Source organism: Urocampus carinirostris, chromosome 3 (assembly GCF_059441175.1).
Source record: "Urocampus carinirostris isolate Australia breed hairy pipefish chromosome 3, RoL_Ucar_1.0, whole genome shotgun sequence".
In the NCBI taxonomy this organism is placed as follows: domain Eukaryota; kingdom Metazoa; phylum Chordata; class Actinopteri; order Syngnathiformes; family Syngnathidae; genus Urocampus; species Urocampus carinirostris.
In genome coordinates, this window is record NC_142351.1 from 22,712,501 (window position 1) to 22,740,125 (window position 27,625).

The 27,625-nt window shown below is 39.7% G+C and overlaps 2 protein-coding genes and 1 long non-coding RNA gene across 7 annotated transcripts in view; 1 reads left to right on the forward strand and 2 right to left on the reverse strand.

The window, feature by feature from the left end:
- Positions 1-8,429, reverse strand: part of mapk14a (mitogen-activated protein kinase 14a) — a 28,183-nt gene extending 19,754 nt beyond the window's left edge. For all 3 annotated transcript variants that reach the window (XR_015849982.1, XM_088331114.1, XM_088331113.1), the window contains exon 1: positions 8,077-8,429. Coding sequence is in view for 2 of the 3 variants with exons in the window: in XM_088331114.1 (XP_088187240.1) it covers positions 8,077-8,195 (119 nt within the window). In the remaining variant the exon portion in view is untranslated. The remainder of the gene's footprint in view (positions 1-8,076) is intronic.
- LOC148369181 (uncharacterized) lies at positions 7,810-14,828 on the forward strand. Of its 2 annotated transcripts, none has more exons than XR_015849984.1 (3): positions 7,810-7,922; positions 10,161-10,304; positions 14,472-14,828. It is a non-coding gene; the product is annotated as an uncharacterized LOC148369181 (long non-coding RNA). The 2 variants fall into 2 exon arrangements; XR_015849983.1 differs by having other exon boundaries at positions 7,822-7,929.
- elapor1 (endosome-lysosome associated apoptosis and autophagy regulator 1) overlaps positions 11,640-27,625 on the reverse strand; it is a 42,368-nt gene continuing 26,382 nt past the window's right edge. Inside the window, exons 11-23 of one of the 2 annotated variants that reach the window (XM_088331111.1) lie at positions 26,688-26,778; positions 26,501-26,606; positions 24,798-24,935; positions 24,502-24,543; positions 23,396-23,680; positions 21,930-22,106; positions 21,705-21,855; positions 19,783-19,876; positions 19,291-19,389; positions 16,936-17,062; positions 14,454-14,632; positions 12,320-12,485; positions 11,640-12,251 (exon numbers count right to left, since the gene is read on the reverse strand). In XM_088331111.1, coding sequence (XP_088187237.1) covers positions 12,165-12,251; positions 12,320-12,485; positions 14,454-14,632; positions 16,936-17,062; positions 19,291-19,389; positions 19,783-19,876; positions 21,705-21,855; positions 21,930-22,106; positions 23,396-23,680; positions 24,502-24,543; positions 24,798-24,935; positions 26,501-26,606; positions 26,688-26,778 — 1,742 coding nt within the window. In that variant the 3' untranslated portion in view covers positions 11,640-12,164. The remainder of the gene's footprint in view (positions 12,252-12,319; positions 12,486-14,453; positions 14,633-16,935; positions 17,063-19,290; positions 19,390-19,782; positions 19,877-21,704; positions 21,856-21,929; positions 22,107-23,395; positions 23,681-24,501; positions 24,544-24,797; positions 24,936-26,500; positions 26,607-26,687; positions 26,779-27,625) is intronic. The other variant, XM_088331112.1, reaches the window with a different exon arrangement.

The window sequence follows — 27,625 nt, forward strand, 5'->3', positions numbered from 1 at the left end:
GAGCTGCCAAAAAATAATCTTCACGCTACAAACTCTAAAGTAGGATAACTGCAGAAAATCACGGTTCAGCCCATCCCTGTTTGTATCTTAAACGAGTCGTGCTTTTACATGTACATGGCCAGTCGCTAAAGGAGCATAGTCAGAATAACGTTCTGGACATACGCGCTTGTTTACTGCACACAATTTCGGGTGTCGTGTTTTATTTACAATATGATTATTTCATGTGAGATCAGAATGCATTAGTTTTCATCATGCATTATGAGTAATGTCTCCGAATTTCACGTGGAAATACAGTTGAAACAAATTACTATCACACAGTCCACTGCCTTCTCTGTAAACACATATTAAGTAAACTAATTACCTTTTCAAAATGTTGTCCAAATGTGGAGACAATTCTAAAGCATATGTGATGCTGGCCAATAGAAGGCTCTTACAGCCATAAGAATAACATGTCAATTTTGTGTATCTATTCACTATCAAATAATTATCCAGAACACATCCTATAATTTCTCACATCAACTTGTTGAGCATCCTATACACAGTTGTTTTTGTGCAATACACAAGCATTAAGTAATTCTTGTTTTTTCCACCCAACCTAAAGGCCAATGTAGAACGTCCCGTGGAAGAGCTGGCCACCATCACAGCTACCACGCCATCCACACCGACGGGCACGTCGTTGGCATCTTCTAATCCGGCGCCAAACCCCAAATCACCCAGAAAAAAAAGGAAGCACGATACACTCCTTGACTTTTTGAAAGCGGAGTCTGCCGGAGTGAGGAAAAGGCTCGAGGAAACTGTGGCCAAAACTGAGCGGTTCCCGTCCTTTTTGGGAAGCTCGTGGACAAATTTCCAGAACAGTGACATCCCTGCAATGTTTCCCTTTGTTTTATAAAAGGAAAATATTTTATTTTATTAAGAACTCAATGAAGTTCCAGTTTGTGTTTTCCAGCTTTATGGAAGTATTGGTATATTTTTGTTACAATTTGTGACATATTATTTATTTACTATTATGTATTTCGGCCCAATGTGATTTTGTTTTTCTGAAAGTAAACTATTATTTAAACTGGAGTGATTTGTAGTTGTTTTCTGTCCAACAGTCACATAGTTCACACACAGTATCTCACATCATTATGAAATAAACCACCAAGGTGTTACTCAAAATAAAGATGTTTATTGAATAGTAATGCAGAAAAGCACGGAATGCAAATGTGGGTCTGACTTCCAAAGCCTAAAATATGGCTTTTGGGCAATTTATTCCATATTAACTGTGGACAATTCTGTGTATCGTGGACCTGGGAACCCTGAAGACCCGTGACACCACACGGTAGGACAGACCGTGGGCCAGCCAGTATAGGCCCTCCAGCCATGGCCCTGTTCCCTCTTTAGCAGCTCCTGCAGGGCCCACATGACCTTCTTGCTCAACCTTAAGTCCTGAATGAGTTTTGACTTCACATCGAACCATAAGCACAGGATGGGAACATTCCTGTCCAACCTGTCCACGCTTATGGGACAGCCACTCTGGAACACAATAGATAACAGACAATTTAGACATAAATGTGGGCATAGATGATGTAAGCATCATGAAAACATGTTGAAATGAGCTTTTTTATATCCAATGACAACTCTTTTGAATTAAATTCCTTATGAACCAAGGTTTTTGGGTCGTACAGGGAAGTTTGGTGACGATATTATGTCAGCTTAAGGGTCAGGTGGACTGTTCTTGTGTTTGTTTACTTTTCATCATGTCACACACTAAAGACCCCTACTATATGTCATAAAATGGCATTAAGATACTAATAAGTAGATTGCCATTTATGTCTACACAAACATAAGGTATTATGTGAACGTGCATTGTATGTTAACTTTTACTGTATTTGACCGAACGGGTCATTTTTTTAATGAGTGTACGTACCTTGTAAAGATGAATCAGCACTACATAGCGCCGAAGCTGTCTTCAGTATAGCACATTTCTCCTCCGTTTATTGGAGACACGGAAAAGATGATGAGCTTTCAGGCAATCGGTAATAACACAGCAGTAGCGGGCATTTTTAACGTTGCACGAACTCTCCAACTGACACACTACAAGTTGAGACTCGAGTTGTTTACATGTGACGTAGACCAATACGTCACTGAGGTCTACAGCCAATTAATATTACCGCCATCTCCTGGACAGGGGTGGAACCTTGCAAGTCTTGTCCAAACCATCTCCGCTTTGCACTTCACTCGCGGAGGGCACTCCTCTTCGAGGGACCTCACTGGAGGGTTCTCAGGGCCGAGTGAGAGAAATGGGATTGGGCCAAAACCTCCCTGTCTGTCCATGATTGTGAATAAAAGAGGGATGATTCGATCATCTTTACATGACCGAATATAACTGGTTCTCATTTATTTCTGTAGACCTATTGACTGGTAAGCTATTTGTTTTCCTGCATTCTGAATGGCAACCAGTAAAAGAACTGCCCTTTGGGCTGAATACTATCACTGAGGCTGTAGGTTAATTTTAGTGCAAGGCATAGTATCTGACCGTCACAACTCTTTATCTGCCTAAGAGTTTGGCATTCGTCTTAAAAGACACTTTACTAAAATGGCAGGCCTTGGTACGGTCTATTTTACCTGCAAATGTGGTCAGTGACAAGTCGTGTTTATTTGTATAACGCTTAATCACAATGAGTCTCAAAGGGCTGCACAGACCACAGACTATTGCAAGCTACAGAGTATTATTACACCACCCCCTGATCTAAAACCTACATGAGGGCAAGGAAAAACTCAAAAAAACGCATGTACTCAGCAATTTAGATATCCTGAGAAAACACAGGACCTATTTGGTTGTGTTTATAATGAACAAAGCAAATTTTGGTTAAGAAGATTGCATTACAATTTTGGACAAAGTTTGGTTGGGATAACTCGTGCTTCTTGGTTTGACACAAAGAGATCACTCACACTAGGGCCATTTCTTCCATACTGTGTTGAAGCCTGATTTCCATACCCTTTCTGCATGCAAGTAAAATGACTTCAAAAATTTAAAAAAGTTCCGGTCAACCAATATGATTCCTTCCTTCTGCAGTCTGATAAGAAAAGTATCACCAATTTTATATACGGGTATCCAGGTTTAAATATCTGCTCAAAAACATTTTATCAAATATCCCCATAATCTCCAATATTGTCTCCAGTAATGTCTCTGACATGTAAGAAGTCAATTTCAGTTTCTGCTCTTGCTTTTCTATACAGTAGCATCTGGATGTAGCATGCAGAGTCTTCATGGTCGAAAGTGTTTGTTTAAATAAATGTGCTTTTTGTGATTGTGTGCTACTTTTTCCCTTTTTTAAAAAAAAATGTCTTTGTTTTTGTGTATGTGTTTGTCTTGCTGTGGCTCAACCCTCTCGAGGGATATGACAAAGGTAGATAGATTTCGATAGGCAAGGATAAGCTAAATTTGAGGGGAGCACACAACTATTAAAATGGATAATGCAAACTTAAAAAGACAAACAGAACCAGAATCTTATGAATTAAAACTTGCATGTATACCTTAAATTCTGACTGCCATTAGATCGAATAATATCGGCATCGAACAATACGATATAAAGTTTGAGCTTTGGAAGTAGAATTTTTTTTTTTTGCATTTGGACACACATTTTTACAGCGTGGTATAACATAATTTGTATTTATTAATCATATAATACAACATTACACTTCTTTCATGGCCAATTTCAAGCACTTTTTAAAGACTTTCAAAGCAAATGTTTCCAGTACCGTTAAAAGAAGAAATCCTGTGTGAATCATGTCTTTTGCAGAGCAACAATCTGTGATTTACGCATGAAAATTGTTTTAATCTTGCGTGTGCAAATATCAAAACATCTGATTTTTAGATTTGAGTAACCTGAACGAAACGTGAACAAATATTTTAAGACATATCTCCATCATATAGGGGTTCGGTAAAATGACGGGAATATGTAGTTTACATTTTCAGTTGCAGAAGTTCTTCCCATTACAATTTACCACTGGGAAACACTGCCTTATTTTTTGCATTGCCCATAAAAAAATGTTCATAATTGATACGTAAGCCTTGCACTAATACATATTTCATAGAGCCCTGTTTGGGTGTAGGAAGCTTCATAGGACAGTGCCTTACAAGCCAATTCCAGCTGCCGTTAATCACGAGGGAAAAAGAAATGCAATGGCATAGCAAAGCCACCAGAGAGAAGTGTCGGCGTCATTTTAAGCAGACTTGTTGTGAAACATGTCAACAATTTCAAACATTTAGATAGATAGATAGATAGATAGATAGATAGATAGATACTTTATTCATCCCCGAAGGGAAATTCACTTTTCCAGCAGCATCCCTAAGCTGAGAACAATCGAAAATAACTGAGAACAATCGAAAAATAACACGGGAGCTGCTGGAGTGGCTGCCATTCGTGACGGCGCCGGAGAAACGAAACGATTCAATTTGAATCATGTACAAACAAACAAACAATTGAATCATGTACAAGAAACGATTCAATCTGAATCATTTAGGCACTTCACTTAAAATTTCAACACTTTCAATCAACACAAAATGAAATGCAAGTAATTTCAAGGATTTCAAGTACCTGTATGAACTCTGAATTAAGCCTTCTTGCAAAAAAAACAAACCCTCACTGTGCGAGTAACCTAAAGCTTAATGGCACCAGGGTTTTTGTTTAATAATGGAGTGCCAAACCCTAGGAGACTATTAAATTGTTTTAGAATTTGGTTGTTATTTTGTAGCCTTAGACTGCCAGGTAACCAGTACAGGGCGTGTACGTTACTCGGACAAAAGTCAACTGGGGTTGGCTGCAGTTCACGCATTTGAATTGAGGACAAACACTTTAGAAGTTGTAATAAATGTATGTGCAGCTCGAAAAAAATTAAAAATAAAGTCATACTTGGTGAATCATAATTTGTCTTTTGAATTGACTTAAGTAAATGTAGTTGTATAGAGGTAACATATTTCCATACAAGTCAACTCATACGTTTTCCCTGTGTTTTATACTTTTATCGATCATTTCAAATAGTGTGTGTCGTATGAATACTTGTACGTGAGTTTTTCTTTAAATTCGTTTTTGTTAGATCAAGCTCGTCTTGCCCTTTCAGGCTTTAATCAGGGTGGTCTCGATCACTGTTAGCAGATGCAATTATCTAAATTACTAATATTGATGGGTAGTCGAGCAAAAGGTTAGCTCGATCAAGCATTTATTTGGTATATAAAATAAACTTGTTTACACAAATGATCATTGTTTTTATTCTACACAGTCTGTTTTGCTGTGAGTAAATAGGTGCTGCTTTGTGTTTTTAATCACATTTTGAGGGAAATAGCAATATTGATAATGTAGATGTGAGCATATTTTTCAAAATTCTGCTGTAGTATATCTGCAGTAGTATTTTATACTATTTCCAAAGTAAGATCTTTGCAGTAGTTTTGTAGTATTCCTGTAGTTGAGTATTTGGAGTATTTATTTAGTAGGGTGTTTGTCCTTTTTTTATAATGTAAAGGATTTTTGCAGGATTTTTGCAGTATTCTCGTAGTCTTTATGAAGAAATATTTATGCTGTATTCTTCTAGTATTTCTGCAGTAGTATTTTTATCAAATATCCATAGTGGGATTTCTGTACCATTTCTGTAGATTTATTTTAAGATTTCTGCAGTATTTTTGTGGTATTACCCTAATAGGATTTTTCAAGTGTTTCTGCGGTATTCTTGTACTATTTCTGCAGTACTATTTTGTAGGATTTCCAGAGTAGGATTTTTCTAGTATATGCAGTTTAGAACAAAAGAGGGCATCAGAGATGTGCACGCCCAAAAATTGACCCCTCTTCAAACAGTCCCTCGATGATGAGTGGGACAGGATTTGTGCATGTCCTCCTGAAGTCAAGATTGACTTCTGTGGATTTTGTGGTGTTTCGTATTTTTCGACCACCATTTTTGTAGTATTTCCGCAGTAATGATTTAAAAAAAAAAAAACTCTGAAGTTTGGCGTTGTTTAATTGTTAAATTATATTAGAATTGAGGACGGTTCCTGAGGGACCAATCCATTTTCCAACTGTTCGAGTAAGTTATTATGGTCCACAGTGTCAAAGGCAGCACTAAGGTCAAGCAGCAAGAGTGAGGAAGCGCCGGAGTCCATTGCCAGTAGAAGATCATTGGTTACCTTAATCAGGGCTGTCTCAGTAGAGTGATTAGCCCTGAATCCTGATTGCATAGATTCGAAAAGATTGTTCTCGGATATAAAATCATTCAGCTGCCGTGCCACAACTTTTTCAAGTACTTTAGAAAGAAACGGTAAGTTTGACACAGGTCTATAATTACATAAGCTTTCTGGATCAAGGTTGGGTCGTTTCAGTGTAGGTTTGATAACAGCTGACTTAAAAGCTGATGGAACTACACTTGAGGAGAGTGATAGGTTTGAGATATTTAGAACTGATAGTCTAAGGACCCCAAAAAGACCTTTAATCAGCGAACCCGGAAGCGGGTCAAACAGGCAAGTAGTCAGTCCTACTTCTCAGATAGGACACATGATGTTAAATACGATGAAATGACATCTGAGCCCTTTAGTGTTACCTGTGGTGTTCCGCAGGGTTCAGTACTTAGCCCTTCTTTTCAGCATTTACATGCTTCCATTAGGTTATATTATTTGCAAGTATAATATCAGCTTTCATTGCTACACAGATGACACTCAACTATATCTTCCGATGGAGGAATCTTCCACACTAAACTGTGGAAATTTGGAGGCCTCCCTCACTGAGACAAAAGAATGGATGCCACTAAACTTCTTGCGTATTGACTCTGAAAAGACCTAAATGCTAGTAATTTGTCCATCTAAATGCCATGACTTGTTCTCAAAAACAGCTCTGAACATTGACAAATGTAATATCACCCAGAGTGACTCAGTCAAAAATGTAGGTGTCATATTTCTCTGCCCTTTCAAACACACGTTAAGAATATTACTGGAACAGCTTTTTTCCATCTTTGCAACATTGCCAAAATTCGCCCTATGCTGTCTCAGTCGGATGCTGAGATTATAATTCATGCGTTTGTTACCTCCCGTCTTGATTACTGTAATGCACTACTCTCCGGTCTCCCAACGTCCAAAATCAAGAGCCTTCAGCTAGTACAAAATGCTGCAGCGAGGCTTTTAACTAAGTCAAGAAAGTTTGATCACCATACCCCGATTTTAGATAACCTGCATTGGCTCCCTGTTAGCTCAAGATGTGATTTTAAGGTTCTGTTGGTAGTATACAAAATCATGCATGGACTTGCTCCCTCATATCTTTCAGATTCAATTTCGCCCTATGTTCCGGTGTAATACACTGGTGTAATAGTGATCCCAAGAGCCAAGAAGAGATCCGCAGGTTCGAGAGTGTTCTCCATTCGGGCCCCGGTGCTGTGGAATGCTCTTCCCCCTGAGATTCGATCTGAAACCGCAGTGGAAATGTTGTCTAAGCTAAAAACACACTTCTATTCCATAGCATATGAATAACCTATATTTTATGTTGACAATAACTGTGTATTATTTGCCCTCGTGTAGGTTTTAGATCAGGGGGTGGAGTCATAATAGTCTGTGGTTTGCAATAACTTTTGATTTGTGCAGCCCTTTGAGACTTTTTGTGATTAAGGGCTATACAAATAAACATGACTTGACTTTGTTTTTAATGCACATAACCAGTCTTGCTGCGAGTAAATAGGTGCTGCGTTTTAATCGCTAAATCAGAGGAACGGACATCATTAATAATGGGAGCAATTGGCTGAAGTTGTCAGGTATGTATTTCTCCAGAGCATCACGGTCACTTCAAGTGAGCTATGTGACACTAACGGACGTCATAACGATCGGCAAAGTTCAACTTTACAATTATCACTGTATCGAGTTACTTTATTTGATAAGAAGACAAATCAGGACTGCAAACGAAAAAGTAAAAAGTAACGCAAGTATTTTTATTTATTTTTTTGCAGACAATTGCTTTCGGCTAACACGATTTAGCACGGAGATCGTAGGCCTCATTTTAATGAATGGGCGGGGGACTAAAGTCGCGCAACATATAAAGAGAAGTCAAATAAAGTGTTTACCAGACGGATCCGTAAGCACCAGAACCAACAGGAGACAGGTTCTGGTAACGCTCCGGAACTTCCCATATCGCTTTGTTGACCTCTTGCTTGTAAAACTTGGGTCTCTCTTTCTGCGACATTGCTGCAGACCACCGACTCGATTGACTGTCTTGTCTGCAGCCGATCTCCAACTTCCCCAAAACTCAACAAAGCGCAATAAAAGCGGACTTTCTGTCCTTGCTCCTGCTGCAACGACTTGAAAATGAGACTTGTCCTCTTGCGAAATGTTGTAAAAGCCCCGATGATTGCACGCAAGTCCAACAGAGTTCACGTTGTTTTCGACGATTCCGAGTGCAACTCTACCCAGTTCTGCTTCCAAGTTGCAACAGCGCGCCAACTCTCGCGAGAATAAAAACAGCCGAAACACACGCTGAGTTCAAGTACTATGTTTCTCACCATTTTTGAGACAAGAACAACTTTATTTCACTAAAATTAGACCCTTCATCCAAAATGTTTAATTCTTGGCAATAGTTGAATGTTTTTTGCAGCTCAAATTCTTGTTCTAATTGACAGTATAAAGGGTGCTTATCACATACCCGTCAACCTTGCTCCCCTACAAAATTCATAAAATTCTATTGCGTCACATACCGCCCCCCCCTTTTTTAACTACTATTTTTTATTCGATTTTAATGACTTACTTGCTTTTTTAAATGCTTGTTTTCTTGTTGTTTGGTATTCTGTGTATGATGAAATTAGTTGTGCTAAAAGGCGCTTTGAAGTAAAATGTATTGTTATTTTATATTATTGTTATTATCATTATTATTATTGTTGTTAATATTATTATTATTATTGTAATAATCTCATCTCATTAGCTGCACCGCTTATCCTCAGTAGGGTCGTGGGGGTGCTGGAGCCCATCCCAGCTGTCTTCGGGCAGTGGGCAGGGGACACCCTGAACTGGTCGCCAGCCAATCGCAGGGCACACAGGGACAGACAATATCATTAAATACTACAAAAATCCTACTACGGAAATGGTGGGATAATTATGGTAGGTAGGTTGGTTGGTTGTTATTTTTGGTTGGTTGCGTCCCTTAACCACTAGGGTTGTAGGGGCACCATTTCCTGTGGTGGGTCTTGGGCAAGTACAGCCTGGTGTTGCCCATCCCTCTCTAGGCCAATATAAGAAATAGTACAAAAATCTGATAAGGTCTACATTACTAATTATTGCAATTCCCCTGATTAACTGATAACAAACTTTAGAAAAACACAACGCAGCACCTATACTCGCAGACAGACAGACAGATGTTGAATAAAAAACAAAGATCATCTGTGTGAACACATTTATTTTACCAAGTAAACAACAAGTCAAGTCATATTTATTTGTACAGCCCTTAGTCACAAGAAGTCTCAAAGGGCTCTACAGACGACAGACTATGAAAACACCATCTTCTGATCCAAAACCTACATGAGGACATGGGAAAACTCAAAACTTCAGCATGAGGAAAAGTTCAGCATCTTTCCTAATTCATGGAAATAATACAAATTACTACTGCTGAAATATGACAAGAATCCTACAAAAATACTACTGCAGAAATACGACAAAAATACCATAGAAACACGAACAAAATCCTACTACTCATACCACAAAAATACTACTGCATAAATACAACAAAAATACAACACAACTATGACAAAAATCCTTCTACAAAAAAACTATTACAGAAATTCTCCAAGCATTCTATAAAAATACTTCTGCAGCGATACTAAAGAATACTAAAGGAATACTAGAAAAATCCTACCACAGAAATAATGCAAAAATACGACAAAAATCCTACTATAAACTACAAGAATCCAATACATTACTAATTACTAATGATTGCAATTCCCCTGATTAAGCAATAATAAACCTTGCAAATAAATCGCTGCAACTATTTACTCACAGCCAGACAGGTAAATGGCAGAAAATTATTTCAGCTCCCTCCGAAACTCATGTTATGTAAAATAAATGCAACATTTTCAACCTATGAGTATCTAAAATGCACGTTTGGATGATAGTTCATGTATACTTATTTTTTGTTTTTAATGAAGTGTATTTCTCCCACTAGGACACAGGTGTCAAAGAGGCGGCCCGCGGGCCGGATCAGGCCCGCTAAGGGATTAAATCTGGCCCGCGAGACAACACTCAGAGAAGCGCAAGAGAAAAACAAGCTGCAGGTTGAAATATGTCCACTTGATGTTGCCAAAGCCAGGTGCCTCGAACAAAGACATTGTACTTGTATTTCTTTGTCTCTCACTCTCACTCTCTCTCTCTTTTCCACCCTGTTTCCCACACTCTGTCTCTTTCACTCTCTATGTCTCTGTTTTTCTCTTCCTTTATTGCTCTTTGTCTCTTTCTCTGTGTCTTTTTAACTTCTTTTGCTCTAACTTCCTTTCTCTTTGGATTTCTTTCTTCCTCTCCCTTTCTTTTTCCCCTCTCTCACTACTTTTTATCTCTTGTTTCTCACGCTCCCTCCCTCTTTCTCTTTTTCTTTCTTTGTCCTGCCCTCTCTCCTTTCCCCTCTCTCTTTCTCTTATTTCTTTATCTTTCTTTTTCTTTCTCTTTAATCTACTAGTCCGGCCCCCGACGGACCGTTTGTTCTATCGTGTGGCCTAACTTCCTTTTTTCCTTTTCTCTCTTCCTACCCTTTGCGCTTTCTTTTCTCTTTTCTCTCCTTCTGTCTTTCTATTTCTCCTTGGATTTCTTTCTTCCTCTCCCTTTCTTTTCCCCCTCTCTCACGACGTTTTATCTTTTGTTTAACACGCTCTCTCCCTCTCTCCCTTTTTTCTTTCTTTGGCCCGCCCTCTTTCCTTTTCCCTCCCTCTTTCTCTTATTTCTTTATCTCTTTCTCTTTAATCTAATAGTCCGGCCCCCGACAGAATAATTGTTCTATCGTGTGGCCCCCGAGTTGAAATGAGTTTGACACCCCTGCACTAGGAGGTGCTAAATAATACATACTGTCCCTTTAAAGATTTTTGTCAACCCAGTCTTGCATTCATTATAGGAACTGCTTCAAATGTTTATTTTCAAATCAAATTAAACATGCAAATTCATTTGGATACTCATTTAGTTTTAGTATAAGAGTCCATCTGGATATGGACTAGGCCAGCAAGGGCACACTTTTTTTATTTTTACACATATATTGTCGATGGTCATCCTTTTGATTTTTTTATTTTACATTACACTTTTATTACTTCATACTTTATTTTTAATTGTCTTGTTTGGGAATGTTACATTCAGTGCAGCCTGGTCATCCTGCACAGGGGATTCATCATTCCCCTCATGTTGAGGTATTTGAGTTTTTCCTTGCCCTCGTGTAGGTTTTAGATCAGGGGATGGTGTTACATAACTCTGTAGTTTGAAATAGTCTGTGTAGCCCTTTGAGACTCCTTGTGATTAAGGGCTATACAAATAAACATGACTTGACCTATAAGCATCATACGAAGACAAAAAAGGTTATTTGCCATGAGTTGGAATTTCATGCAAATGAACTCTTCTTTTTTCAGAGAATATTTCAAGAAATGCACAAATGGTAAATCATAATTTTTTTTATTTTGGTCAAAACAAGGCACAAGATGATCCTCAAATGACAAAAATATGCACAAGATTCACTCGTAAAATTAAATTATATCCATAAAGTATTGCTTAATAGAGTACAAAACACGTTACCTAGCTACAAAGGATTAAAAAAAAGACCAAAAACATCATATAAAACTCACACACAGGGACAAAGTAAAAAGGGTTTCTTAATGTAAATTCGTTATATTCGCATTTACTATTCCTTCAGTTTAACGGTTCACTGATCCCTTGGTAGTAGCGGCACCACTTACTATGGTGTGTCTTGGGCAAGTGCAGCCTGGCGGCGCCCATCCAGTTCATTGTTTTCCAATTCGTGTTGAATTTTTTTGAAAACACTTCTTCTTACCAACCTCAAACCAAAAATGGTGACATTCCAAGTTCTTTTGATTGTATTGTCATACAGATTTATTTTCTTTGTAGTTTTATTATAAAAAGAAGTACAATCCCTACGTGGACATACTTAAGTATTCACCCAAACAGTCAAAACATTGGATTAGGCATAATCCGAATCATCCTCCTCTTTTTGCAGTTGACCAGAGGACGACTTCAGGGGCACCGAATCGAATCCGTCGGATGTCCTCTAAAACATAGAAATAGAAGACTAGAGCCCTTAAGCATTTAGGTCTGCTAGTGGCCGGCTTGACCCACCTCGCGCGAGTACGATTTCATTTTGCCGAGGAAAGATTTTCGAGTGAGATGGATGAGGTCGTCTTCGGCGTCTTCTCCTTCCATGATGGCGCAGCTGTCGGCGGTGGGCAGTTCGCATTCTTTCCCCCCCGAGCTCATCATCAGCTTGGAATACTTGTATTCAAGCCTCGAGGCCAACAGAGAGTTTGGAATTGTCAACTTCAGTTTCAGTTTCAGGAGGGACGTGAATTTTATTTGACTATCTCTAGTTCTCTCTCGCTCTTTCTAGTAATCTTATATAGTCTCTTTCGTACTCTCTATTTCTTTCTCTTTAGTAGGCTCTCTCTCTCTCTCTCTCTTTATTCCTCTTTCCCTCTCTCCCTAGTTTTCTCTCCATCTATCCATCTCTCTCTAGTACTTTCTCACGCGCTCACTCTCTCTCTATAGTATGCTCTTTCTCTTGTACTCTCTCTAATTCTCTCCCTCTAGTACTCTCTCCCTAGTTCTCTCTCCCCATTACTCTCTCTCTTCTTGTCTCTCTCTAGTACTTTCTCTCTCTCTAGTACTCTCTCACTCGCTCACTCTCGCTCTACAGTATGCTCTCTCTCTTATACTCTCTCTCGTACTCTCGCTAATTCTCTCCCTCTCTCTAGTATTCTTTCCCTAGTTCTCTCTCTCCATTACTCTCTCTCTCTCTCTTATTGTCTCTCTAGTACTTTCTCTCTCTCTCTCTAGTACTCTCTCACTCGCTCACTCTCGCTCTACAGTATGCTCTCTCTCTTGTACTCCCCCTCGTACTCTCGCTAATTCTCTCCCTCTCTCGCTCTAGTACTCTCTCCCTAGTTCTCTTTCCCCATTACTCTCTCTCTCTTCTGGCCTCTCTCTAGTACTTTCTCTCTCTCTCTCTCTCTAGTACTCTCTCGCTCACTCATTCTCTCTCTATAGTGTGCTCTCTCTCTTGTACTCTCTCTCGTACTCTCACTAATTCTCTCCCTCTCTAGTACTCTTTCCCTAGTTCTCTCTCCCCATTACTCTCTCTCTCTCTTATTGTCTCTCTCTAGTACTTTTTATCTCTCTCTCTCTCTCTCTCTCTAGTACTCTCTCGCTCGCTCACTCTCGCTCTACAGTATGCTCTCTCACTTGTACACCCCCTCGTCCTCCAATTCTCTCCCTCCCTCGCTCTAGTACTCTCTCCTTAGTTCTCTCTCCCTAGTTCTCTCTCCCCATTACTCTCTCTCTTTTCTGGTCTCTCTGTAGTACTTTCTCTCTCTCTCTCTCTTGTACTTTCTCTCATACTCTCACTAATTCTCTCCCTCTCTAGTACTCTTTCCCTAGTTCTCGCTCCCCATTACTCTCTCTCGTATTGTCTCTCTCTAGTACTTTTTCTCTCTCTCTCTCTTTTATTGTCTCTCTCTAGTATTTTTTCTCTCTCTCTCTCTTATTGTCTCTCTCTAGTATTTTTTCTCTCTCTCTCTTATTGTCTCTCACTCTTATTGTCTCTCTCTCTCTTATTGTCTCTCTCTAGTACTTTCTCTCTCTCTCACTCTTATTGTCTCTCTCTCTCTCTTATTGTCTCTCTCTAGTACTTTCTCTCACTCTCTCTCTTATTGTCTCTCTCTAGTACTTTTTCTCTCTCTCTCTTATTGTCTCTTTCTAGTACTTTCTCTCTCTCTCTCTTATTGTCTCTCTCTCTCTCTCTCTCTCTCTCTCTCTCTCTCTCTTTCTCGTACTCTAGTACTCTCTCGCTCGCTCACTCTTGCTCTACAGTATGCTCTCTCTCTTGTATTCCCCCTCATACTCTCCCTACCTCTCTCCAGTACTCTCTCCCTAGTTCTCTCTCCCCATTACTCTCTCTCTCATCTGGTCTCTCTCTAGTACTTTCTCTCTCTCGCTCTAGTACTCTCTCGCTCACTCACTCTCTCTCTACAGTATGCTCTCTCTCTCGTACGCTCCCTAATTCTCTCCCTCCCTATCTCTCTATCTTATTGTCTCTCTCTAGTATTTTCTCTCTCTTTCTTTAGTACTCTCTCTTTCCCTAATGCTCTCTCTCTCTCATAATGTATATACATACAGTATATTTGTATATGTTGGTTCGTAAGTTGATTGTTTTTACTTCCTCTATACTTAAGGTCAAATCCAAAACGAGTGGTCTCACTTGCGTGTCTTCTTCCAGAAGTAGCAGATGAGGGTGACGAGCAGAAAAGCGGCAACTGTTCCCGTGGAAACGCCGACCTTGAGCCAGAAATCTAAAGTCACACAAGCGCTCACTGTCTGGGCCGGGAGGGTCTCTCCGCCATGACACTGCAACGGCTGCTGCCAGACATATGTCGTCCTCTAAAAGATGAGAATCAAAACAAAACGCATGTGAGTTTGGATCTGCAGCACAACACACAACAAAATGAGGGTTTCTTCTCTGTCAGGGGTGGCAAACTGCGGGCCTGTCAGGCTTTTTAATCAGGCCCGCCGGGTGAAAAGGGTAAAAATATAATGGCAACAAATATAATGCTAAATAAAGTACTTCGTAAAATTGTTTTTGTGTCAGCTTTGTCCCCATTGTCCCTTTGTGCGCGTACTCCAAAAACACTACCAAGGAAATTGTGGAGAAAAACTCCAAACTTATTTCAAAACTACCGTATATATGATACTATAAGAAATAGTATTTTGTGACATGAAAAAAAAAACAACAGTAAGTGCTTGGGTTGCACAAGAATTAAAAAAAGAACCATATTTGTACGTTGATTGATCAGTCAGAATAAATCTCTGATCACAACTGCATTCAGTTGCATATAATTCCATAACAGTATTTGCACCTGGAATCGGACCAGGATCACAGCGGAGAGCATGCCAAATCCTTTCCACTAGACCACTAGGGATACAATTAACACATGAAAATGCATAAGGTTTTATCTCATCTCACTAGTTTTAGTCATTGTACCAAATTATTGATGTTATTGTTGGGCCAGGCTGCGGGAATATTGTCAGACATCAAATCCCTGTGTTTTACAGAAAAGGTTGGGGACCATTTTTTCTCTTTGAAAACGTATCCATCACTTTCACCGCCCTACAATGATTAGTGGCGTACGATACAATAATAAATCAAGATCATCTCAGGGGCCATAGAAAACAATCTTGAACCTTGATTAGGGAATAAGTGAGATTTTCTTTTGATTGTATTATTTGTCTAAAAATTCGCTTGTCTCCAAGCACAAGACAGTTAGCTACCTGCTGCTGCTGTTTATGGTATGGAAGAGTACTACATGATTACTCTGCCAGGCGCTAGACCGCACAGGCACACAAATTGGATAATTAGCCACGGTACAGCTGACAATTTCTGGAGGCACACTGTGCTAGAGGATGTGGCCCACAGGCGACTTCAGAAGAAGGTGGATTTTCAAAGACCAGCCGAGCCCCCCAAATAAAAATAAAATTCCGACAATCCACCTTGTTTTTACCGCTTCAGCCATCTTCACGTTTGAAGATTCATAAATGGCGTTCCCCTGGCCTTTTATAGTCATAAAAGGGCGATTCCTACACGTGCGCCAACTTTAGATTTAATTTTGATTCATAAAGCGAATCAGGCGTTGGATGTAAATGTGCACTGGTTTGTGAATCAGGAAGTTTTTGTTCACACGCTCTCCTGTGTTCCTACTGTAAGCCACCTTAAGTGAACTTTCCTACGCACATTTTTATAAATGAGGCCCAAGGTCTTTACAAAGCGCACGAGACTGAAAGACTGAATGAAGAGAAAGGCATTGTGGGAATTAAGGGAGTAACCTGTTCGTCCTGAAAGACATAAATAAACTCATAGCCGCACATATTCAAAACGTTTGTCACGTTTTTATGTGTAGTATTCTATTTATTTTATTTTCAACACAAGGATACTGCTAGAAGTGTGAATTTCCTTACGGGGATGAATACAGTATCTATCTATCCATCTATCTATCTAGTGGATAGGATAAAGCGCCACAATCCGTGTTTTATTACCGTTGCATGCAATTCTACGCAATTCCATGTCGCTAGCGGCCTGGTGGTTCGCGATCCGGTTCGACCAACGTTGCCACCATTGTAATGCCATTGTGGTCTGCGATCAAATGCATTGACCAAGTATTGCACAAATATGGTGATAAATATCAAATTTTGTCCACATATGAGGCGCACCGGATTATGAGGCATATGTTCAAATTCCTGGCCAATTTGGGGGTTATGGGTGCGCCTTGCATGCGACTGGCTGGCAACCAGTTCAGGGTGTCCCCTGCTCACTGCCCTAAGACAGCTGGGATGGGCTCCAGCACCCCCCGCGACCCTACTAAGGATAAGCGGTGCAGCTAATGGATGGATGGATGAGGGTGCGCCTTGTAGTCCGAAAAATATGGCAAATGACAAATTTAGTGCTTAAAAATATAGACTCAGTATATTACTGCTACTCTAATGTCCTCATTAGAGTGAACATCTTACATTGTAAATATATTTATAAGATTAATTAATGTAAGGATTACAAAGGGATCCCTTTATTAGGAGTTGCTACACATAAAAAGGTTTCTAAAATTCCTGTACCGAGGAAGCCTCAAACTTGAAATAAAGCAATGCAGGTTGTCTGGTGAAAGTAAACAAGCCCTTGAGGTTGTGTACATGCCTACCTGTATTCCTTTTATGCAAGCACTGACTATCTCCTTGTAATTATCTTTGGTGCACAATGGACACGCGTGCCGACTCTGCCAAAGGAAGTGGAAAGTGCAGCCGTCACAAGTCCCTTCTGAGCAGTTACTGTGGACGAGAAGAAACCTTACCAGAAACCTTGGAAATCGTTTCAGTACAATACATAGGTCGATATGGCGTTGAAATTAAAAAAATGTTGGTTTTAAATGTTTATCATTTGTTTTTACCGGAGAGTAACGCTAATACGAATATGTTCTTCAAAACAGTTTTTTTTTTTTTTCCTTTTTGGAATTTCCCTGTTTGTTTTTTTCTTCTTGCAGCAGTTGAGACATACAATCTTTATGTTGTAAATCTCTAGAGGGAATATTGTGGAGCACTGCACAATAATAAGAGTATTTTTTTTCTGTTAAGTTGGCAGATAATTGTGGTTATTCTGAATAGTATTTTTCTCAATTTAATTCATTTTTTTAAAATAAATTGTGCTTTAGAAAAAATAAGTCTGACTTTTGTCATGCCAGATCCTCTTAGCTTTAGCTTCAATAACTTTGTGGGGAAAAAGGCTGAATTTAGCTTCCTGTTAGGCTTTTCAATCTATCCCATAGAATGAAAATACTAAAGCGGCACTGAGTAGTAATACAGGGAAACAAGAAACAAAAAACAGTGACCTAATCTCACTGCAATCTGCTGGACAGAAGTGTCAAGCCGGTGCCCTAAGCACTAAATGTTTTATGGTTGAATTCTGGTGTATTACTTGATGATAAATACCTGAATAAACCACAATCAAACTCAAAACATTTTTTAATACGCACACTTGTTTCGGTATTAAAGTCGGTCGCGAAATCTCATAGGCCAGTGCGCCGGAGCAGTCACATTCAATAGGTCAGTGCGCCATATGAGCCGACAAAAAACAATCCGAACCAAGGAGAGTGTGCCCTTTAAAACAGTGTGGCAAATGGGTGTGGAAATACGGTACAATAATTAACCTATTTTATTTTAACGTTGACTACCGGCAAGCGACACGTGAGCTTCATCTCTTTTCTTTTGTTTTTATCTTTTCTCCACTCCAGACTCTTGTTGCCGTTTCGAGGCCATGTTCGCACAAGTGTTTACCGAATTGCGAATGAGGCATAATCGAACATACCACTGGGAGGGAAGTGGGGCACCATGAGACTGGAGATGGCACAAAGCAGATTCACCCCTTTTCCAGAGAAATTTGCTTTTGTATTGTTTAACCATATTAGCTCATATCATTAACACTTAACACTTTACACTTATTTTCACGACCCTGATTTCTTTTGGTACCATCCTGGGCACTTGATGCTCTACTCAGTGTGCGTTATGTGCGTTTGCGGGGCTACGGTCCTGGTGTCAAGTAACATATTTTGAATAATCAAAGTTGTTATTCTTTCGGGCCAACAGGCATTCCTCCAACTAAAACCTAACCAACTAAAGTTTCAGAGAAATGTTATGTAATGTCAGCATAGTGTGCAATTTCAAGAGGGAAACAGCCCGCATGACTGCATTAGGGACCCCAAATATACTAAAAATGGATACATTTAATGCACTGCGACTGGCTGGCAACCAGTTCAGGGTGTCCCCTGCCCACTGCCCGAAGATGGCTGGGATGGACTCCAGCACCCCCGCGACCCTACTGAGGATAAGCGGTGCAGATAATGGATGGATGGATGGATGGATATATTTAACAACATTGATAAATTTAACTTTGCCATTTAAATCGTGTTCAATAAAATAAAATTGCATTTTTGTTCTGTTGGCTTCAAAAGACTACTTCGATAACTAAAAAACATTGTTGATAAAATTCAGGAAATACTGACACTTCTAAAAACTAAAGGAAAATTGACATTAATGAGCATTAAAAATACAGTTGAGGTTTTTTTCCACATATCTTTGTTTGATTTGTATTTTAAGTTACTGACGGACCTGCAAACATTAAAAAAAAACTAGTAAATTAACTGCTATGTATAGCAATTTTGATTAACTTCACAATGAAGGGACAAACAAAATACAAATGATTTTCACAAATCATCAAATTGATATCATATGTGCATAACGTTTATGGACCTAATTAAGATGTCTGCTTAGATAACCTACCCAAAAAAAGCTGCGCTGTTTGCTCAAGTCACTTGGCCAATTATATTGTAGAAAACACAACAAGCATTACTGTCTGACTTATAATCTTAACTTAGACAATTTTCTTTCTTTTTAGATATGCAAATTTTCTCAAAGGGCCTAAAAATGACTTAGGCATTTATGTTATCAGTATGACGATTTTTTTCCCCATCGAATCAATGAAAGACATTTAAATGAAACGATACCTTGGAAGCATGATGTGCTCGACACTCAGGGTCGGGTCGCATCTCAGCCTGAATGTCGCAGAGCGGCCTCCTTTGCAAGCCTGGGTTGCCTCGGTGGACCTAAGAGCCAGAGTCACAAGTTTTTTTAATTGCATCCCCCTTCCACCTTTAAACAAAGTAGATCAGAAACATAATCAACTTTGACCTTTTCCTTCAAACAGTGCCTACTAACAAGCTTTAAAAAGGTTGGTTACCCCCGTCACGTATTTTCCCGAAGATAACAGTGAATGAATAAAACCACCCTGATGTAGAGAAGCCAGTTTACATGTTTAAAATATTTTAACAGTTTTCTTACTACATTGTATAATAATTCATGTTTTGACTGCAGCCAAAAAATGTGAATATTGTCCTGCAAAATGTTTCCTCCCCTGTCCATTTCTAGAACGTGTGGTCAATTTGATGTTGTAACTCCCATTTCGGGCAATGAAAATTAATAAAAGTCTATGGACTTACTTGTAATAGAATATAACATCGGGCAGCTGAGACGATGAAGGGAAGAGCCACGGTGGTGAGGAGATGTTTGCCATGACTGTGTCAGTACTTATACCTTCAAGAAGGAGCAAGCCTTGTTATAACATGATAAAGCCCACTGGCAACATCAATGAGCAAACCTTTTACAATGGAAACAAGCAGCTACGTTTTAAAATTGCATTCATACGGGCAAAGTCAAATACGATTTTTTTTTTCTTTAAATATTTACAGCAGGGGTTAGAAATCGTTTTATGAAGAAATGTACGTCCAAAATAGCTCATAGGAAAAACTTTTTTTTAGAGTTTGGAAACCAATGATAGACACACAGGAGCATTTGCAGTTTTTTGTTTTGGGTAATGTGTAACTTGCTCTTCTTCAAAGTCCTGTTTTTATTTTAATGTTCGAAATAAAGTTTTCATTCATTGATTCATTCAAAACACGACAAACAGAGAAATAACAAAATGTTGCCAATTCAGCTTATTTTAAGTAATTTTAAATTTTCAATTGAAAATTAAAATGATTTCCCAACAATTAATTCTTGTTTTCCATATTTCACCCAAAAAAACAAAAACGAACGGATTTATTTAAGAATTAAATCAAAATAACTTAACGGTGGCGCAGTGGTTAGTGCGTGTGCAGCACAGTTCTGAGGTCATGAGATTGAACCTTCCTGTGCGGAGTTTGCATGTTCTTCCCGTGCTTGCGTGGGTTTTCTCCGGGATTTCGGGTTTCGTCCCACATTCCAAGAACATGCATGTCAGGTTAATTGGACGGTCCAAATTGTCCCTAGGTGTGAATGAACAAGTGTGTTGTCGGTCTCTGTGTGCCTTGCGATTGGCTGGCAACAAGTTGAGGGTGTCCCCTGCCCACTACCCGAGGATAGCTGCGATGGGCTCCAGCACCCCCGCGACCACACTGAGGATAAGCGGTGCAGATAGTAATTGAATTAACTTAAATTATGTGTACTGTATGTCTCTCAATTGGCATACGCCTGAGAAAGGTAATTAATACGTTTTTTTATTTTTTTAAATAGCAAAAATATATTTTAAAAAGGGCTAAATTAGCTTATGTGGCAGATGCTAGATATTATTTGAATAAAGTGTTCAAAAATAAACAAAAAGCCAAACAGTATTTTTAAACAAATTGTTTTGGTTAAAATAAAAATGATGGCGTTCTTTTAATTTTTCAGATAAAAGTTATATTGTAAATGAGCAAACTTATGCAAACAAATTTAAGAACAGTTAAGTTGGATTTTTTTTTTTTTTCGTTGAAGGGACAGGTCGGTGGTTCGCGCCCCGGCCGAGTCATTCCTAAGACTTAAAAAGTGGTCGGCGGCGCCCTCTGTTGGCTGCGGCTGCATCGGCTCGCTACAACGGGTCAGGTGCAATCGACATTTCGTTCTGTGTACATTGTTACACAGAATGACAATACAAGGAAATTATTATTATTATTATTATTATTATTATTGTCTACTATTTTGCATCTCCTAGTGGTAAGCCTCTTAAAAAAACATAATTAATTTGAGTAATGAGCAAATAAGTACGAACTGTCATAAAAACATGAATTTTTTTTCAAAATATTGGTAGGTCAGGAAATTTTTATATATTTCACATAACGTGAGGCTCACCTAAAAGGGAGCTGACATCATCTTGCTGCTATGACTACCCCTAAAAAACAAAAATCTTTGAGAAAGGCTAAGTAAAAAAAAGAAGAAAAATAGTACGCTTGGATCAATTTGAGTGTCTGTACTTTGTATTCATACTTATTCTTTGTTGCACTCGTTTTTAGTTGCACTACACAATCAAGCAACATCAAGTGGTTAAATATTATACAGTGTCCCTTTAAATTTCCAAACTAGATGTTTTTCCAGAGTGGATGTCAAACATTGGTATGTGTTATCGCACCAATGAGCCTGTCGCCAATAACGAAGGGCTGCGACGCCACCATGTTCTGGTTCATGATGTCTGACGGGACCACCAAGGACTGGCACACGTGACCGTGGACCGCCCGGCCATGCTCCGTCACGTTGTCCACGCAGGTCGCCTGCGTTCGACCCTGAGAAACCAGATGAAGAGTGAAGCAAAACAAACAAGTAAGGCCGAGAGGTCACCTGGGGAGCAGGGTATCACCTCCTTGCCACACAGGGCCAAGCTGAAGTGATGGAAGTAGCGCAGGCCTTTGCTGGTGAAGCGTGGGCCGCTTTGGAAGGAGGTGACATTGGAGAGGGGAGAGAAGTCGTAGTGCAGCAACATGTCTCCTGTTGTCCGTATTTTTGCCGTGCAATCGCTGAGGCATTCTGTGTAAGCCTGCATGAAATAAAAAATATATTCGGGTTCTGTGGTCAGATTTCATTTTGATGGGGCAGCAAAGCGGCTTGCTGCTTAGCGCGCAGCCTCCCCGTGCGGAGTTTGCATGTTCTCCCTGTGCCTGCGCGGGTTTCCTCCGGGCACTTCGGTTTCCATCCACATTCCCAAAAAAAGCCAGACGTGTCAGGTTAATTGGCCGGTCCAAATTGTCCCTAGGTTTGAATGAGGAGAGAGGTGTATGTCTCTGTGTGCCCTGCGATTTGCGTGCAACCAGTTATGGGTGTCCCCTGCCCTCTGTCTAAGATAGCTGGGATGGGCTCCAGCACCCTCTGCGACCAAAATGAAGATAAGCAGCACAAAAAATGGATGGATGGATACAGGGCGCTCCAGATGTCTTGGTCAAATTTGAAGTCCCCATATCTCCTTAACAATGAATAATAGTAACATAAAAGTTGAGCCATTTTAAAGCCAATTACATTAAGTTTTTTTGTAAAGCCATTGATTTCCTAATTTCTTTTCAAACCCATTGATGGTGTTCACTCAACCAGAAAAAGCATTTCGCTTACATTTGCAAAAACTGAATCATGGATTGTTGTTCAACGTGCATTTTGCAGAACCACCAAAGAGAACTCCATAGAGAGATGGCTTGGTAAATTCACAATGAATTGGTGCTTATGCCAAGCTAAAAGAACGGGATGCGCCTTAACCTCAGAAGATGTGATTGAACAAGTTCAAACTGCTTTCCAGCAAAGCTGCCGTTAATCGATCAGAAGACCCACTAGGGAACTTCAGTGTCCTACAAAAAATGTTTGGCGTGTTTTAAGAAGATGTCTGCATTATGCCTTCCAAGCTACATACAGTTAGTCCAACAGTTGAAGGACACTGCAGCTCATTGTGACTTTTAAATTGCAATGCAACAGAAGATGAAGATGACGACCAGCTTGTTTTGAGCAATGAGGTGACTTAACACTCGGATATGGCGTGAGAACCCACATTAACTTTTAGAGCATCAGTGAGAGGACCCTGTGCTATGAGTTCATGAGTTCATTTTTATGGCTTTTTAATCCTCATGCAGCTTAAAATCCGGTGCAGCTTTTACAAAAACAAAATTCCGTTTCTTTCTTCAATTTGCTTTTAACCATGTGCGCTATGTGGTCCGGAATTTACGGTAATAGAAAAATTTCTACAGTGCACTAAACTTCAATATGGAGAAGGAACACAATATATATCATTTTTAAAAAGTATTTTGCTTTACTATCACTTTAAGGATGAGGAAAAGAAACTGGAACCTGGTTGTTTTTTGTATTTGGGCCGCACGCAATGCAGGCTGGATCTCTGGACGGCCACTCGGTGGTAATGATGGAGTTGGGCGGGCAGCGCTGGCACATTCCGTTAGCTCCCTCGCCGAACATCTTGCTGACCAGGAGGTGGCCTGGAGGGCAAGGAACGCAGGCCGAGTTGACACCAAAGAGAGACGTGGCGGCGCACTGACGACATTTGGAGGCCACGCCGCCCAGAACGTTGCTGACTTGAATGGAGAAGATCTTGGCCACATCAGTGCTGTACCTCTTTTCCTGAAAGGGAGTCGAGTCAATGGTATTTCTATGAAAAATCACTGCTCTTAACTAACAAGCATATTTTCCTAAATACAAGGCACACCCAAAAATCCCAAATTGCCAGATATTTGAATGTACGCCTTATAAACTGGTGCTCCTTATATGCTGACATATTTGGAAATGTGTTACCATAATTGCACAATCATTGATAAGTTTTATCACTAACCACAATTGAGGCAATGAGAATCGAACCTGGATCACGGCGGATCCCATCCACTAGGCCACTTTGGATACAGACGACACAAGTAAAGGCATTAGGTCTTATCTCCTTATCACACTATTTTTAGTCACCCTCAGATATTTTAGGGAAATAAAAATCAGAACGATTAATAATCTGTAGAAACCTTTGTAACACTTTCTCAGCTCGTACTAAGCATCGTAAGAGACAAACGCTTTGAATGCGTGTGGCAATGCTTTCATTTATATTATACAGGTTGACCGAATGACTTTCCATAATTCTATTCCCTTCAATCAAGTTCAAAACGACTTCCCACAATATCTTTCTATTCCTTCAGTTCAGAATCTCGTATTTAAATGGTCCTCAAACTTTTCTGTACCACTTACTGGTTTAATATCTGACAATATTCAACAATTTGGTACTGTGACTAAAAAAAGAGTGTGATGATGTGTTGTCCCCTGAAGAACTAGTAAATCTGTAATTCAGGTTTGATTCCTGTTGTATCCAATTTTATGCAATTATGATCATTGCTATATTCCAACTGATCAATCGATAAACAAACATGGTACTTTTGTATTAATTGTGGAACCCTAGCTCTTACTGTAGTTTTGTTTTGAGGGTGCACCTTGTCCTCCAGTGAGCCCTGTAGAGTGGAAAATATAGTAATTAACTGTAATACCCTTGTACATAACAATGTTTTCCTCACTTGAGTGAAATAAAATTCTAATAACCTGGTTTTGTAGGAATGAGATATTCAAATCCAAACCAGAGAGGAGGTGGATCAGGCTTAGCAACCATTACAAAATACAGTGCAAGCTTGTGCTGTATCATGGCCTTCTTACCAGTCAAATCAATCAAAAAAGGGGCAATACATGAATAAATACATAAAATGCTTACCCCTGTGAAATTATCCGTGCGTTGGAACATCCATCTGAAGCTGACGGTGGCGTTACTGTGAATCAGGTACGAGTATGACTGCTTCCTGTTTGTGCCCTTCCACACCTCCACTGCGTTGTTGTCCCAGCGATTGAAACCCTGTTGGTAAAACCGATTGCCAGTGCGTGAATTTTCTCTCAAAAAACCGTCTACAATCTATTTGGATTGAACAAATTGGTGCTGTACCAAAAAAAAAAAAGAAAACTGCCAAATAATGTTTTTCGTACCTTCATTTAGTTTCAAAATACCTTATATCTTTTTGCTTCATAAGTGATGTCGTACATATTACTCTATATTTCATTTGCTTTCCAAAGTCTAGAGCAGGGGTCTTGAACCCATTTGATTCAGGGGCCACCGAAGTGCTAAAAAGTACAACAGAGAATAGAAACTACAGAGAATCAAAGTGACCGAAACAGAGTTTTTTTTCCTCGATTTATTGTTCGGCCTTTGGCAAAGAAAGAAAAAAGAAAAAATAATAACATAAGAAGTGAAAAACAAGAAACAAATAGGAAAAAAGATTAAGGGAAAAAAGAAAGAAAACAGAAGATAAAAAAATACCCTAGCCGGCACGATGGCGGACAATTAGTTAATGTTATGTCATATAAATGCAAATTTCTCCAACTGCTAGTATTTTAAAGCATGCACGTTTATATGATGGTAAAAAAGAAGTCTTATCTTTAAATCGATATATATATTTTTAAATGAATGACTTTTTACCACCAAGAGGCTCTTAATAAAGCCACTAAGAGGCTCTTAATACACACAAGATTTCACATCAAAGCTCGGGCCTCAAACAGTCCGCCCGCAGGTCTCAATCCGCCCCCGGGCTGTGAGTTTGAGACATCTGATCTAGAGGTAAGATCGGGCCTAAAAAAATCCATCCTGGCCCGACGGGGATCGAAGCTTGAACCAGCCTGACAATTTGTCTTGCTTTGAGGGACTGAGCCCGCAGAAAACCTGAATCTTCATATTTTATTTGTGATGAGGAGGGCTTCTCTCTCCCTGACGTTTTATCTTCAAATTTGCCAATCCGCCATTGTTCTGGATTCCTTCTCTTAAACTTTCGGCTTTTTTTAGAGCAAGTTTAAAGAGAAACATGAAAGCCATGAAAAAAAAAACCCACACGATTTTGAAGAGAAACAGAACAAAACAAGAGGGAAAAAAGCACCAAGAAGGCGGCTGGCCCTCACAAAGACGTTACACATCGCTAGTCTACATGAGGAAGCTGCATAGTTGCTGTAACGGACTATCAGGACAAATTTCAACATATGACCTAATGTTTTCTTTTATTGATGTTCACTATGTTTTGTGTACTGCTACCCAATGCTAAATCTATTGCACCCTGGTCATCCCGAAAGGGGTATTACCACTTGTGAGGCCCCTTCTCAAGGTTTCTTGTTCTCCTCGCACTGAAGTTTTGAGTTTTTCCTTGCCTGCATGTTGGTTTAAGATCAGGCGATGGTGTAATTGTATTCCTGTGCAGTACTTTGAGACATCTTGATTAAGGGCTATACAAATAAATGTAACTTGACTTGAGAATAGATGTCACGTTTTATTATTATTAAAGCGATCCGCAGACTTTGTGTGTTCCGCGAAATAGACGATCTTCAGAACGGATCACAGACCAGTGATGATGCATTCCAACACTATTTGTGACAACCTACCACCATGAAGATTAGAGTGCACTCTGCCACGCAGGAGGTTTCAAAGACAAAGGTGATGCGAGACAGTTCTGTTTGCTTGCCTTCTTCCACCACAGACTTTGGCAGGCTGTAGAGCAAACGAGCCGTAAGCACGAAGGAACACAATAGATGGATTTTGTGCGCAACTCCACTATTCTGAGAAGTTTACCTGTAGCCAAGGACTGTGAGTGTGAGCATGAGGTAGTCTGTGTCCCGATCACCTGGAGTGGTGTACACATACTCCCCGGCCACCTCCCATCCTGTCATGAAAATAAGTGCATATAGAAGAAGGTTTTAGACCAGGGGATGGTGTAATAATAGTCTGTGGTTTGCAATAACCTGTGCAACCCGTTGAGACTCTTTGTGATTAAGGGCTATACAAATAAAAATGACTTGTCTTGAAGAAAATGAAAATCAGAGATAACACTTCAGCTCACTAACTAGCATGCGGTGCCGTGAAAAAGTATGTACCCCCTTCCCGATTTCTGGTTGTGTTTATGCATATTTATCACCCAAAATGGTTTCAGATCCTCAAACCAATTTAATAATTACAAAAACACAACCCAAGGAAATACAAAATGCAGTTTTGAAATGTTGATTCCATTAAGGCACAAAAAAAAACTAAAACTATCTGGGAGTTGGGCCACCTTTGGCAGCGATAACAAAAATCAAACGTTGGCGGTTCCACACAAAATGACTCCCTGGGCGAAACCACCTTCAAGAGCAACCCCACCAGGCCCCCTTCCCAACCAAAAAATTGCCAAGACACATCTTTAACACAAATAAAAGAAGTAGACATATCTGTCAATTGCAAAAATACTTAAATAAAAATTATAAATACACGATATACATTAAAGTGGAAAATATTGATCAAAATGCTTAAATATCCATCCATTATCCACACCACTTACCTCATAAGGGTCGCGGGCGTGCTGGAGCCCATTCCAACCATCTTCAGGCTTTGGGCAGAGGACACCCTGAACTAGTTGCCAGCCAGTTACCGGGCACACAGAGACGGACAACTCACTCGCTTATTCACACCTTGGGGAAAATTTTGACCAGCCGATTAACCTAACATGCATGTTTTTGGAATGTGGGAGGAAACCG